The 15,776-nt window shown below is 38.0% G+C and overlaps 2 protein-coding genes and 1 pseudogene across 2 annotated transcripts; all 3 read left to right on the top strand.

Moving 5' to 3' along the window:
- Positions 1–21: 21 nt before the first annotated feature.
- Positions 22–2,094, top strand: LOC136257553 (uncharacterized). The gene is made up of 5 exons (XM_066050780.1): positions 22–240; positions 296–424; positions 486–875; positions 929–1,499; positions 1,549–2,094. Exons 1-5 carry the CDS (start codon positions 160–162, stop codon positions 1,959–1,961), a joined length of 1,584 nt encoding a protein of 527 aa, XP_065906852.1. The 5' UTR covers positions 22–159; the 3' UTR covers positions 1,962–2,094.
- Positions 2,095–4,992: 2,898 nt separating this feature from the next.
- Positions 4,993–14,711, top strand: LOC136258117 (clathrin heavy chain 1-like; annotated as a pseudogene).
- On the top strand, positions 14,580–15,719 carry LOC136259222 (mitogen-activated protein kinase kinase kinase 7-like; the record flags this gene model as incomplete). The annotated part of the gene is made up of 1 exon (XM_066052709.1): positions 14,580–15,719. A coding segment is annotated over one exon (861 nt), but the record flags the coding sequence as incomplete, so codon positions are not given.
- Positions 15,720–15,776: the final 57 nt, after the last annotated feature.

The following is a 15,776-nucleotide window of genomic DNA, read 5'->3' as shown; positions in this document are numbered from 1 at the left end:
ATGGAATACTTACATAGTAACAAGATCATATATCGTGATCTTAAACCTGGCAATGTGCTTGTGTGGAAATTCCCTGAGCCACACCTACCCTGGGAGCATTGTGATGTTGAAATAAAACTTGCTGATTATGGTATAAGTAAACAAGTTGTGCCTTAGGGCATGAGAGGTATGGTAGGGACTCCCCCTTACTTGCCTCCTGAGGTAATACTCCATGATGGAAAACAGGTGTACACTTTTAAGGTAGTTACTATAATGCTGGGCTAGTGCTACTGCTTTGATGATTTGCTGTTGTCAGATTGATGTCTATTCATTTGGGATGCTACTGTTCTACTTGTTCACTTTCATCCAACCATTTGAGAAGATCTCTGTTCCCATTAGGGCTTATCTCCTTAAAGCTGAAATGCGTCCTGAGATGTTACCAAAGGTAATAACTGGCTATTAACTACATATTAAAGTTAATCGTTTTGTTGTTATTTGATATATAGCATCGTCCTAGTTGTCAGATGATGTATGAGTTAATGTGTTGGTGTTGGAGTAGTAAACCTCACCACAGACCATCTTTCTCTGTAATAAGACAACTAGCAGACTGCTCAGCATTTACTAGACTACATTATGCCATGTTGATGCAGCCTCAAGGGCATGTAGTCATCACATCAGTGACAGTGAGGTACCATAGAGGTGTCCAACAGCATCACAAATCTTCCACCACCACACCAAGATACTCTCCCAAGATACACCGGTCAGGTAGAGCCAGTCCTGTTCTAGCCAGTAACAAGCCAGATTTTGCCAAAAGTGAAGCCAATGAAGTGTGGTATGGTACTGCTGATGGTGTAGTGGGTGTGGCTGACCCGCAGCAGTCAAGTACATCATCTCAGGTGATCACTGATGATATGATATCATAACATATTGATCACATGATCACTTACAGGTGGCGTACGACATGAAGTCACCAATCAGTTGTATGGTGTCACTGGATGGTAATGTGTGGGTGGGGTCATCATCTGGGGTCATTAAAGTGATCAATGTTGATAGTAAACTACCAGTGGGTTACTGGGATAGTAAACTATGTATTGTTGACATGATACACTTACCTATGGGATATTACAAAGAGGAACAGGAGGCGTTGCTTGTACTAGTTAAGCCATCAACTATTGCAGTGTTTACTAAACTAGATATACAGCCTGGTAAACTGATTAACGTAATCCTACCTGATCACGCCATACAACTTAGTGGTGATCCCATTTGTGCCTTAATAGTACCTACCACTCAGCAGTTGTGGGTGTGTAGTGCAGATGATCAACTAAATATGTTTAGTTCTGGTTGTTATGACAACCCAGGAAAGTACAATAATTCATATGGGGCCTGTTGTATGGCATCAGGAGAGGACTCCATATTAATAGCTTCAGGAAGTACATTACACAAGTGGTCATCAACTCCAAGCCATGTGACCAGCCTGGATTGTGAGGCAATCATAATGGAGAAGATCCCAAACTATAATGGTAAATATTGTAGCATCTTATTTAAATAATTTTTAATGTTGTTTGTTAGCTAAAAACTGTCACATCAGGAGTATGAGTGGTCTTCATGGTGATGTGTATATCGGAATGAAGGGTGGGGCTATACTTGTGGTGGACATAACCAAGATGGTTGTACGTGCTGTACTACATTTACAGGACAGCCCTGTGAATTGTTTGTTGTTCATAAAACAGTTAAACCATCCTAAAGTTACCACTCAAAAACTCAAGACCACCACTGTGAACAGTGACCATCATGAATCTGACGATGGCATCCTATTGATTAACTTTGCTCTTGGTTACCATGGCATCAGTCAATACAGTCGTGAGAGTCGTCCACCAACATACAACTACCCTCAAGTGACATCACCTGGTCACTACCAACAACCAGTTGTTACTCCTGATAGTGATGACCTGTACATGTTGTTGTGGTCAACTGATCGGTAGACTACCTAGCTATAGTAGCCACCTGCACTTATAATTATTTGTGTTTATTTTTTGTGTATGTGTTTTTTTACCTGAGAATGTTCACTACTTTTATTACTTCAATGTATATCTAGGCTTATGGAGGTATAGCTAGTCAAAGAATTATAATAATTATATTGTATCATCTTCTGGAGGAGTGGGGTGACTATGGTATACAGGACCTTCGATTCATGGGAGGGGGAAGAGTATACTGAACTAGAATTCTAGAAATCTCTTGGAGGTCAAATGATCAACAGTGTTTGAAAATGAGCAACCATGCACTGAAGTACGTTAATATTACAGCACAGGAGATAGCTGATCAACTCCAAGACAAGGTGATTTGTGGTATTAATTAATTGCATCTGATCAGTGGAGTTTCATGACCATTAAGGCTATGTTTGCTAAGCCTCTGAACAGTAACAACAGCACTACATAATCAAACAACACCAGCTCATAGAGCATGCACGTGCAGTTGCAGCAATACTTGGCAGCTAAATCTACAGCAGCTAAACTTGTATCAGGAAATGAATACCTTTAGTATAGTCATTAGTTCAACAGTTGATGATATAGACCTCCATCCACACATTCAATGGTGTTCATGCCAACAATATAAAATGTGGTCTAAAATCAGATGTGATTCACAGCTTCTGGTACATTTATCCCAACATGCAAATAATAACTAAAATAATTAATTATACACTCCAGTGATCTCAAATGACATGCCGCATTTAATAAAATAATGCATACCACATACTATAAGATTTCTTTTTATCCTGTATGATCTTCCTCTATATATCTATATTCTCCCGTAGGTATGTAGCCACTTATACTATTCACAAGACTATATATGAGTAGAAAAAGATTGAGATACACTCTAATACAACAGTCGTTGTTGTTATTATCTACTTTGCCAGTTAGGCACTGGAGGGTGTACACAGAAGGCAGAGCCTGTTTGAGGTGTTTGCCCATAGCCTAGGAGCCTAAGCAAAAATCTTTGAGCTAAATATCCTAAAGTCAATACATAACACTCTAATAAAACAAAAATGTGGGGCACAGTGCTCTGAGTTGGAATGCATTGTATTGACTGGATGTAGCTTTCTTTAAGCATAATAACCATGTGAATGAAAATAGTACATTAGTCAGTAACTTATGGTTTACCACACTTGTATGATATACATGTAAGATGGTCTGGCTTCATCTGAATTGAGTGCATGTCAAAGACTTCATGTTTTATACCAACAACTATCTCTTTTAGGAGAGGTTTTGCAAATATTATGATGCTGCATTACACTTACACAATGGTTATAACTGGCTGTGACATTTTTGTACTATTAAAACTCATAGCAGGTAAGTTTAGCTAGAAATTCCCCAGCTTGTGCAGCAATATTATAATGAATTCTGCAAGTATAGCACATAATGAAACTTAAAATTGAATACTCACCCTTACATTTTTTGGTGATAAACTGTGATCCAACTTGGCTAGCCTAATGTTGTTTGTAAATTTTATATTTCATTCGAAGGTACCCATGAATTCCATGAATGCCTGAATTCTAAACTTGCTATTAGTGCTCACTTCTAATTAGACCACCTCATTATTGTGACCATGTCAATCGGCAGGTTCCTGTTACTTTAGTGAACTAATGTTTGGTACAGTGCAGCACATGTTGCTGTCAGACCTTCAGTGCTGGTCACTGTAAAGCTCTAATAGCAATAACAATATGTTTCTGTTCATGGTACACTGTATAGTCATGCCAGCCATAAAATGTAAAATTTTGATATAGAGCATTTCCCATAATTATACGCATGGTATGCATGCATTATTGTGGGTCACGAGTTCTACAGCTGCCTATTATGCATCATGTTTGATACTTCAGTCACCTATTATTTGCTTATAATAGTAATAGGCTGAATACTTGAGGGTTCCAGCGATAAAATATAATCCACGAGGAAATTTGAATCGCATCTCTAAACAGGCTGTAGGACCAAGTGTCCTACAGGACCAAGTGTCCTACACACTTATATGCTGTAAATCCTTCATAAAAATAACTATATGGAAAAATCCTTACATTTGTTACCACCATACAAATTGAAGTAGGGCTTTGTATAGATCAGCTATAGCTATATTCTTGTTACACTACTTTTATTGCTGAACTACTTTATGTTTTAAAATGATTAACTTTGTCATAGCATAGCTATGAAAATATATGTGTGTCTGGGACTGTTTTATTAGAGTATATCAATCTTGCTGTTGACAAATATATAATAAAGTGGTGTATGGTTCAGTGCCATAATATGTGTCCCAGGTCATTAAGGGTGGTGTCCTAGCTAAGCTCTAATCATGGTAGCTATGCAATGTATATTTTGATTCCTTAAGCCGGGGTGTGGCCCTATCTTGGGTCCTTTTTATAAGTGCAGCCATGTATAAGCACTACCATCAGTAAGATGTTCAAAACACACAATTAAAATACCTCGGACACATGTGACCCATACATGCAAAATGTACAGTACAAACATGGCAAGGAAGAGTACAAAAATAAACCAAAACAGATGACATACGAGACAAACACATAAACATAAGAATGACCTTGTGAAATTAATGTATATGTCAGCTCAGTGTGGTTTCCTTACATGACGAAGCTTAAGATGACCATGTAATTGAAAATAAAAGGAAAAGAAAGCAGACAGTCATCAGAACCAGAAAAAGCACTTGCCATCTGTGAGTTTTTTGTTATTGTGCATGTAGCTACTACTGTATAGCTAGCTATATGTGCATGGCGTACACTGTTTCATTTGGCTTCTATCCACCTTGTGACTGCATGCGCAGGGGTTTTACAGCTATTAAGGCTAAGGCTATTAAGGCTATTCTATAAAGGTGAATTAATGGTTTATGAGGCAGCATTTTGGGCGGTGTCCGTAATTTTTCCTACAAAAGTATACGGTTTCAGACGTCACGCCCCCGCACTATGCGATCGCTCACGTGCAAGCTAGGCCTAGGCCTCTACTCGTACGACCCGTACGCATGAAGCTACTTCTGTTTCCTGACGTGTTCATGTAAAGAGAAGTGCATACCAGTGTAGGCATATAGACCGCAAAGAGCTTTTGCAGCTTGTTTTACGGACCTCTCGGTAGCGACGCGCGACGATGTCACTTCAGAAAGATTTGATAGTACCCATTAACTTTCAGGAGGTTTTAAAGGTAGAGTAGGGACTGTGTGTGTGTGTCTGTGTCTGTGTGTGTGTGCGTGCGTGCGTGCGTGCGTGTGTGTGTGTGCAGTGAGGCGCAACATATAGTCAAGTGGCTAGAGTGTCGGCCTGGTAATCGAAAGGCTCCAGGTTTCATGCCCGATTATGCCAATTTGGTGTTGCTGTGTATCCTCAAGTAAGAAACTTTACTCACATTGCTCCAGTCTACCCAGCTGTATATTGGGGACCTGGTAGTCTGGTGTCATCTGAGGAAGCAGCCCACCCAGCTATAACATCAATGGGTACCTGGTGTTTACTGAGGAAACGAATTCCCAACTCGCTTAGCAGTATTGGGTCGTTGTGGGACTTCAGGTTCCACGACCTCTCTCCGTGAAACATTACTATTTGCCTGGACAATGTTCAAATACACGAGTGGGTGCACCAGTGCTGGTTCACTGGGTGGCAATAGCTGTGCTTTGCACGGCTGCCGTAGGCTTTGTGCGTGTGTGTGCATGCGTGTGCGCGCGCGCGCAGTGTTGGGACAGTTACTTTTTAAATGTAACTCGTTACATATTACACAACTGAACTATTTAGTTACAGTTACATATTACCCATAAAATAAAGTAACTATAATAATATTACATATTATATCACTTTGTGTCCACAGCCTTAAGCTGTCACGTGTGAAACTACCACTTTATCACGTGACATGATTGCATTGTTGGACAGTGGTTATAAGCAAGAAGCTGGTGAATAAGCTTCATTCAGTACGCTTTGTTACTTTGTAGTGGCTAGGCGTTACTCAGTGGATCACTAACAGGATTAATAACTTTGATCGTTACTTAAAGTACATAATATTAGACTCGTTACAGTAACTTCATTACTTAGGTAACACGTTACATTTGCAAGTGAGTAACTTGAGTTATATTACCTGTTTTTACAGCATATTTCGTTATATTACTTCACTACCACAAAAGTAATAATTATTATGTAATGCGTTACTTATGTAACGCGTTACCCCCAACACTGTGTGCATGTGTGTGCGTACGTGCGTGCATGTGTGTGTAGATAGGTGATGCGGCTAATGGCAGCATCCCTGACTCTGCTGTGTGGTGGAGACCAAGCAGGGTTGAGGAACCTCTGTTCTGTAAAGCTGATTTTGTTACATATTAGATGGTTTTAGTGATTGGAGTGCTACCAACCAATCGATACCCATACCACAAAAAGGACTTAATAAATTAAGCCTTTATGATCCCTACTATACAGAATGGCCTACTTAAATGTTGCCCATGTCATATTTAGCTCCAGGATCATGGGGTTCACGTCAACACAATTGGGTTTGCTACTGTCACAATGGAGTCCGATAAGTATATTTGTGTCCGGCAGAAATATAAGGAACAATCAAATTTGGTCGTCGTAGATGTGGCAATGCCAAGCAAGACAACAACATATCCAATACATGGTGACTCAGCAATAATGAACCCTGATTTAGATATTATTGCATTGAAAGGTGAACATAATTATTATGTAGTATACTTAGTACTGCTTCAGATATGTTTGTAGCATCCAGCAATGGATGTACCGTATAGCGGAAAATTTTGGCGAATTGATCATTGGCAGAAATTGGCGAATAATATTTTGACGAATGCATGGCATTACTTTGCCCACGCAATTTTAATCTGACAGCATTGGCGACGAAGCTTTGCGATGTCTACGTACAAAGTACTACAGTTCAATGCCTCTGATTCGAATCGACGCACTCTTATGTAAATAGCTAGCTGAAATAAAAACAACGTGCAAAGTCAGTAATCGAGACTGGAATGCTGGCATGTGGCAAGCGAGGCAAGGCATTTGCACATGATGGGCACTGAGCTGAATCGCTCGAGTGAATTGCCCATCTGCCCGAGCTACATGTATTAGTCTAATACTGGCTGTGGATACTTGCGGAAGATTAACCACTCAGTATTCACAGAATAAATTAATTCACTCACCGATGAACAGCGTCTACTGCACTTTCAGTGTTTATAAAAATGGTGAATAAAATTTTGGCGAATCCATGTATACTCGCCAAATTCGCCAAAATTTTCTCCTGCCAAAATTTTCCGCTATACGGTATATAACTATAGCTAGTGTGGAAGCAATGTATGAAATGGTGTGACTACTTATTCTGGGTTGTAATTTAGCATCAGTACCTGTTGAGGGGTCTGCAATGTAGCCAAAATTTGCAAAATGAGATTCAGAATCTTTACAGATTCACAAAAGATTCAGTGATTCAACTTTAAAAATTCAGCAGACGTAATGTATAGTATCCTGAAGAATCCAAAGTTTTACCAGGATTTGACTAAGATTTAGAAGATTCGTGAAGATGCAGTGGTAAAAGATTCAGCTGTGTTGCGGACCTCTCACTACCTGTCCTATATTGGGTTTCAATGGCGGATCCAGCATGGGGTATTTGGGGAAAATGCCCCCACTCCTACCTCCCACCCCTCCTCCTCTGCATTTCCTTTTAGGAAGAGCTAACTTACATCACTATGATATGCCAGTAAAGCTAAAATCAGTTTCAAAAATTACTATCATATTGAAAGGCAGATATATCTCCTCTCTTTACTGCAACTTCACCCCAAACTGTCATCCAGCACCTTCATGCATATTAAGTGCCTCTGAAATAATTATCGTTTGGCATATTAATAGCTTTTCTGGTGGCTTTTTAAGACTTCACAAACTTCTGCTATGGCCTAAATGATAAAATTCAATGGTGAATCACTACTGAGAGGTAATTGTTTGCTGTTATGTTTGTAGCTACATCAACTATAACAGATTGTAGCTAGCTATTATACTAGCTGCTCAGAGTGGCTTCCTTTTAAAATATTTTTATATTGTGGATCTGAACTTGTCCCTTGCCAGCTCCTGGATCCACTCCTGGGGTTAGGTCACTTATTCTTAATATTTATGTTTCAGATCTACTGCCTGCGTTGCTATGTCTCACTGCCTAAATTTGGTATTATTTTGCTCTTTCATCATCTCAATGTTTATGATTGTATATAAGTTATTGCTTACATAGCTAGACATAGAGAAAGGAAAGCTAGATGGGCTGAAGGACCAATTCCAATGTCAGGAGAAGGGCCCTTTCACTTTTCGATAAGTATTAATATAAGATTGAGATACTCTAATAGAGCATTCTGCTATCTCTAATAAAACAGTCAGGTGCATATAAGGTTGTAATAGTAATTAATATTCCACCTGGTTTAGGCTAACGTTCTGATCTGAAACATAAAGTTAACAATAAGTGGCCTTATAATGATATTGTGCTATTGCTGTTTTCAATGCCTTGTCTATTATGCTTTACGGTACCAAGTGTTTGCTTGTTGGCATGCTTGTTGTTTTGTACTACGTGTCTTGACAATACTCACACCATTCACATCCTGTAGTTATGTAATATCCATGATGATATTGAATTTTTAAAACCATATGAACCTTATGCCATCCTTGTAAGCTATGGTAATTTGCATGTGCCTTCCTGCATTAATGAAAGATAGAATCTACATGGTTGTAGTACACTTGTCCTAATCATGCAGCTAACATAGTTTCAGTATCTTTAATTTGCTGACAACAAAAGAAATGTATTCAGAATGTATAGCACTACTCGCAGTAGCTACTGGGTAGGTTCAAGCAGTTGCCACACCCAGGTCTGTTTTTATAATGAAGCTAGCTATGAAAGAAGTTACAGCAGTTGCTCTAATAGTACACACAGGACAAACACACGCAGAAAAAGCATGCGTCCAATTGGCTTGCCTAGCCATATAGCTATTTAATATGTGGTTGAACAGTGTGAATGCCAGCATTCTACAGTATTTGCATTTTAGTGCTAGAATAACTTGATATTAACACATGTTAAACATACTGGAAAGCCTCAGCTGTGCTGTATGGATACTATGGTAGTAGGGGAGGAGAAGTGGTACATACATACATGTGTAGTTGAATATGAGCTTCCTATGTATGGTTGGGTCGACAACTGGGTGGCATTTCCTGGCGGTTGAAATATAATACATACATGTATAACCTAATCAAAATTATTAACTGTATCACATGTACTACAATACTCTGTTTTATTGCAGCTGGCAAGACACTACAAATACTTGATAGAAAAGAATAAAACAAAGGGTTTCAATATGACTAGTGATGTCGTCTTCTGGAAGTGGATAAGTTCTGAAGTAATTGGTATGGTAACGGAGGACTCAGTGTATCATTGGTCAGTAAATGGTGGGTGTGCTGGAGTTAGTTACTGATTTTATCCTTTAAGTATTTAATTTCAGGTCTTACAGACCCAGAGAAAATATTCGATATTCATTCTAGTCTGAGATCCTGCCAGATCATCAACTATAGAGCTGATAAGTCATTGAAGTGGCTACTAGTTGTCGGCATAAAAGCTTTGGTGAGTGAGCTTTGAAAATACCTGCCAAATAATATGGCATTTACATATGAACAATGAAATTGCTCCGGTTGTTCCCAATCTGCACCCAATGTTTCATTTAATTTTATCTTTTTGTGCACTTCACAAACTGCTTGAATACGTAATTCAATCGCCTTGAAATTGAGTGCAAGTAAAGCAAGCCTGCCAGGGCTGCCAAGAGAAATCAAGTGGCCCCGGGGCAGTAAAAGCAAGTGTATAGCCCCAACCTAATTTGTTTACAGTCAAATTACTATGCAGCTATACTATAGGCGGGTAAATCAATACATGCTGAGTGTAAGAAACACACTCAGCATGTGTGGAATGCTCATGCTAGGGGCCAGTATTGGGGCATTCCCCCTTCCCTCAGGAAAAGTTTGAGATATACTAATGCAGAGATACAAGTATTTCAAGCTGATATTTTACTTAGTACAAATGAAGTGCACATCAAATCAACTAGACACAATGTATTGTATACGGTATCTAGAAACAGCATGGCAGCAGTCTGTAAAAGTGGAAAACAAGTAGTTAGTAGGCAATGGTTCAGCATAGTGGTGATGGTTCTATAGCTAACATACAGGAAAGGAGATGCACAGCATGGATGTTGAAAATAATATGGTTTGGGAGTCAGTAACTACGTAGCTAGTCTAGAGCAGACAATTATGTTCTGAATCATGTGAGCTATTGTATGATATTAATCTGTTTGCCTGCATTGATATTTTGTGGATGAAAAACTATCAATTTAGTAGGAGAGGAAAATTAAGAAAATTAAATGTATATATCACTAAGAAGGTATGCATATCAAATGGCTGAGCCTACAATAAGCACAAGATGAATTTCCCAGCGATAGTGACATGATACCCAGTCATAATGTATTCATAGAAATTCACTCAGACAAAATGTGTATTAGACTTGTCAATGTTTCAAGGGATTACCAGGTGACTGTTGTATTAGGTTGGTTAATTTCCAGACTAAAATGTCTTGATTCTTCATTCTAATTATTGTTGTTCAATAAAATTATCGTGGATGTTTTATTTTGGAAACCTGTTTAAAGTTTCAGTTTCTTAGCATTCCAGATAATGTATAAAATCTAATGGGGTTTCCTAATCCCCTGGAACCCCCCCTCCAAGTGCATTATATGTGAAACAAATTACAGTCATCCAAATATAGTATTGTAAGTGGTATACCTCTTTTTTCTAAATATCTAGTTGTAATTTTAATGTGCTATTAAACACCTGGTAATTTTCTGTTCCTGTTTTATCAGCAAGGTAGAGTACATGGTGTAATGCAGTTATACTCAACTGACAAAGGCATCAGTCAACCAATAGATGGACATGCTGCAGCATTTGCACAGTTACAATTGCCAAACTACTTAACTGAGTCCACACTATTAGTGTACGCAGTAAGAAATCAACCAAAAGAAGGCAAGGTTAGAGAAATGTCTTTATAAACAAAAAAAATAATGTTATCTTGATATCATTTTAGTACATACAGTGGAACATTGATTATCCGAACTAATTGGGGGAAAGGGTGTTCATATAATTAAACAGTAAGTAAAATCTAACTTCCATACTTCTATATACAGAGCTTTGTTCAACTACTCTAATAAAGCATACACTTGTTGACAAAATACCTTAATTGAGCAGTCAATTTGGTATTTGGATAATCCGGAGTTCAGTTAATTGGTGTTTGGATAATCGAGGTTCCACTATATTACTGTACTGTGCTTTGTTTTTGAATTGTAATTGATCAAATTTATTCACCCATGTATAATGTTTCAGCTTTACATAATGGAGCTTGGACGCCACAATGAGCCATTTCAAAGGAAAGCTGTTGATGTGGTATTTCCAGCAGAAGCAAACAGTGATTTTCCTGTTGCTATGCAAGTAAGGATGTTAAGTAGACCACTTGTCACCTGTTCTTATTTTTAACTATTCAAAGCTATCACAACTTGTGTGGAATATATGAATAACAACTAGATACCATGTTCTTATTACAGATCAGTATCAAACATGATATCATTTATCTCATTACTAAGTTTGGATATGTTCACCTGTATGACTTAATAAGTGGTGTCTGTATCTACATGAATCGCGTCAGTGGAGACACCGTTTTTGTGACTGCTGTTCATGAAGTCTGCAGTGGAATTATAGGAGTAAACAGGAAAGGACAGGTTGGTAGAATTATAAACCTTGTAGCCTATGTATGATCCTGTATTCCATGTATTACGTAGATAAATCGTTGCCACAAGTTCTAAACAGCTAGGACACATACACCATGTACAAAGCATAGCATGTTTCTTGTACTTGCAGTGTTTTATAATTACAACTGGCTTGGAGAACTTCTCTTGGTTTACCAAAACCATGCAAAGTGTACTAATTAGCTTTAAATAATCAATTTCTTACTGAATAATGGCTGGACATGTCACGGAAATCCTCTGAAGTGATTTCTCTTTGAGGTAAATCATCTTTTGCCCATGCACCCAAATAGAACAGATCAGCATTCAAGTAAACCATCCTTGATAATGTATCATTTTTCACTTTTATCCTTCCACAAATGTTCTTAAAAGAATACTAGTTAGACGGCCCTGCTGCAATTGCAATATACAATGGCGTGGTTAAGAGACTATGCCATTGTATATTGCAATTGTAGCAGGGCCGTCTAAGGAGGAAGACCACATCTGAGTGCTATAGTTTTCATTAAGTCTGAGTACATGCAGCTACTTGTGAGATTGATTGACAGCAAGTCAACCCTGTTTGGCAGCAGAATTTGCTGGAACAGGAAAAGAATGATTGAACAAGGTTAACTATCTGAGAAGTAACATCTTGTTGAATTGTTGCTTATAAGTGTGGCCTGACGTGTGGCCAATAAAATGTGTCAAAAGTAAGCCAGCTGAAAAAAAACTTCGTGTTCTAAAAGTAACAAGATGCATCTGTAATAAGCTTTTGGAAAATACAAGCTGGTGTTAGGACTGTTTATCATGACTAAAAACTTGTATGCATGTATGTAAAGAAGGAAGAAAAAGATGATGGTAATATGTAATACATTTGTCATTCTATGATGGTAAATTAGAACAAGTCATTAGCAGTTATTACTGAATAAGTTAATTTGCAATTTTCATAGTAAATAATTTTCTTGCAGTGCACAACATCAGCTGTTTATGGTATATGTTCAGTGATTAAAAGTGTTAATTCATTTTATTGTGCTAGGCCCTATCAGTCAGTGTAAATGAGGATAATATTGTACCATATATCATTGACAAATTGTCTGATGTTGACCTGGCATTGAGGATGGCATACAAGAACAACTTGCCAGGAGCAGAAGAACTGTTAACACAGAAATGCAACCTTCTCCTTCAACAGGGAGATAACTCTGAAGCTATAACGTTGGCTACAGAAGCACCAAAGGTTAGTCTGAGGAGGTACAGTAGAGTGTGGCTAGAAGAACTAAAATGTTGTGAGAGATTATACTTACTTGCTTGGCAAGGGTGTATGTATCAGGCACCATTACAACTCATAATTGATACTGTACTTTTATTATTACTATAGAGATACCAACAAATGCTTCATGACTTGCTGCTGCAGAAGAAGGATGGATCATTTAATGAAAACAACTCCAGTAAATTATTATTACGTGATCCACAACAAGGTACTCAACGTAGTCTAATCCTATATGTTGCACAACACACACATCTTTGTTTAAAGTCACCATTTTCCTCCAGTGATAGGTGAATATATACAGCAGTACGCATGTCACATCTTGTGGTGAATATTATCCTTTAACAAGCTATATAAAATAAATGGTTGAAACTGATTAGGATAAGTATGTAGTTGTTCTACTGGCCACAAAGTTTCAAACTAAGCACCATTATCAGTAGTTATGGCTCCATTACACAATGTGTATACAAAGCACATTGCTAACAGTAACAGTGTGTACACTTTCTATTCATTTTTATGATTGAGGTGTTTCCATCTTACTTAACTGAAGATAATCATCACTTATTTTGTGCTGTTGCCCCTTTTGTTGCTAGACCCAGATCAGCAAGATTACTACACATAAAAATACATGACCACTTTTGTTAACACAACAAATTAGAGTATTTGTATTTTTATAGTTCATTGTAAAGTGATTTGTTTGTACCTATCAATAGCGCTAATATACTTACTCGACAATATTAGCAAGTTGCATTTATATGTCCATGTTTACCTTTCTGTATTACTCATCATGCATACAGTACTAGCTATACAGTACTAGCTACACTTAACATTCCCATTTGATTAGCTAGCCACGCAAATGTTATGTTTGCAAATAGTTGTCGGTGCATATAGCTTTTCACAAATCATATTTTAAAGCAAATTTTTATCATGATGAAACCTTTTTGAAACAAAGCAAATACCAATATAAAGTGGGCAAACAAGGTTGCACGAAATTATTGTACCTGATGGTGTGCTAGGTTTATAATTTTAGCTTAACATCATAAAATGTGGAGGGGAGAACATGGGCTGCAGTTCTTAGGAAAATTAAAAGAGACCACCAAAAACTAGTCAATAGCGAAATATGTAATCGTGTAACTTATAAATTTATGCTTTCAAATGTACAGGTCTACATTAATGAAACTGTGTATTATATGCTGTGCAAATCAGTGAAATGTATTAGCCAGTAACCAGCACACCTTGTCACATTTTATTTTCAGCACATTTCGGTAAACCTACAGTCTCTGCTCAGGAAATATCCATCGCTACTAATAGGATAGAGTCTGTACACCAAAAAGAACTTCATGAAGAAAAGAAAAAGTCGAAGGGATTAGAAATTACATGCCAAGCCCTTGATATCAAGTGTCAAAAGCTTGAAACCAGATGTCAGGAACTTGAAGCCAGATGTCAGAAACTCAATACCAGATGTCAGGAACTTGATGCCAAAAATGTGAAACTTGATACCAGATGCCAGGAACTGGATACCAAGTACTAAACTTCAGTTGATAAATGTGCCAATTTAGAAAACACCATAATTCCTAGTCTCTTGGAAAGATTAGACACTCTGGAAGCAGCTATATCTGCTGTGGAGAGACTGTGGGTAATCTCACGAGATGACATACACTTTAGTTCTAACTTGTTGGGAGCAGGAGGATGGGGTAAAGTCAATGAAGCAACTTATAAAGGTCAAAAAGTTGCAGCTAAAACTATCCATGAAGAGATTATTAGTGAACACAATCAAGCTCTTTTCCTGAAAGAGATAAAAATGATGGCTAAATGTCACCACAAAAATCTTGTGGGATTTATTGGTGCAGTTCCCGACGAGCCTGCCATTATTGTCACAGAATTAATGCAATTCAATCTGAGAAGTGCTTTAAGAAAAGGTCAAATTACCACTCATCAAATCAAGCCAGCATGTGTTGATGTTGCCGAAGGACTGCGATACTTGCATAGCATCAGGCCACAAGCTATCATCCATCGTGATGTCAGTGCTGCTAATGTGCTACTCAAAGCCAGGGAAGGAGGAGGAGGATGGATTGCTAAATTATCTGATTTTGGTTCTGCTCAATTTGCTCATCTAGCCCAAACACCAGGCCCAGGAGCTGCTGTGTACGCTGCCCCAGAAGTCACTGGTCCACCTCGCCAGCAAACAGTGAAGATTGATGTTTACAGTTATGGAGTGCTACTAGTGGAAGTGATGACCAAGACAATACCAACTGGAAGTATTATAGGTCACTTGAGGACCCTTGAAACACAGTGGCCTCAATATGTGGCTATTAGTACGAAGTGTGTTAGTGTTGATGCTATCCAACGACCTACTATGGCTGGAATTCTTGATGACTTCAAGAAAATCAACTAACTAGTTACCTTTGTATGTAGACACCAGTAAAATTTTTATGTGTAACTAATTAAAGGTACTGCTATAGCTGTGTACTGCATATGGTTTAGGAAATTGTTATTGTGTAATGTACTAGGGAAAAGGTTAATGTTATCATGTGTACATCATATGTACATCACATCCAAGCTGGTCACATTTCAAGTGGTGCACACGTAGCTAAGTTTCCAGATTTGCCATTATGATGATATAGTGATAAGACTTTTGTTTGTGATGTTCGTATTGCTCGCATAGAAAGTGATGTCTATATAGATGGAACATTTGTGAAATTTTAGAATCTTAAAAAGTTTACTAACACAA

This window comes from Dysidea avara, chromosome 6, assembly GCF_963678975.1.
Source record: "Dysidea avara chromosome 6, odDysAvar1.4, whole genome shotgun sequence".
Taxonomy (NCBI): domain Eukaryota; kingdom Metazoa; phylum Porifera; class Demospongiae; order Dictyoceratida; family Dysideidae; genus Dysidea; species Dysidea avara.
The sequence above is the reverse complement of the archived record's forward strand: the minus strand, read 5'-3'. Positions and strand labels throughout refer to the sequence as shown.

What these genes read in the sequence shown, in the direction of transcription:
- LOC136257553 (XM_066050780.1), top strand. Translation starts at nt 160, where the DNA reads ATGAGAGGTATGGTAGGGACTCCCCCTTACTTGCCTCCTGAGGTAATA. An exon ending in AACAGGTGTACACTTTTAAG is followed by an intron (nt 241 to 295) that starts GTAGTTACTATA and finishes TGCTGTTGTCAG; the next exon opens with ATTGATGTCTATTCATTTGG. An exon ending in AGTCAAGTACATCATCTCAG is followed by an intron (nt 876 to 928) that starts GTGATCACTGAT and finishes GATCACTTACAG; the next exon opens with GTGGCGTACGACATGAAGTC.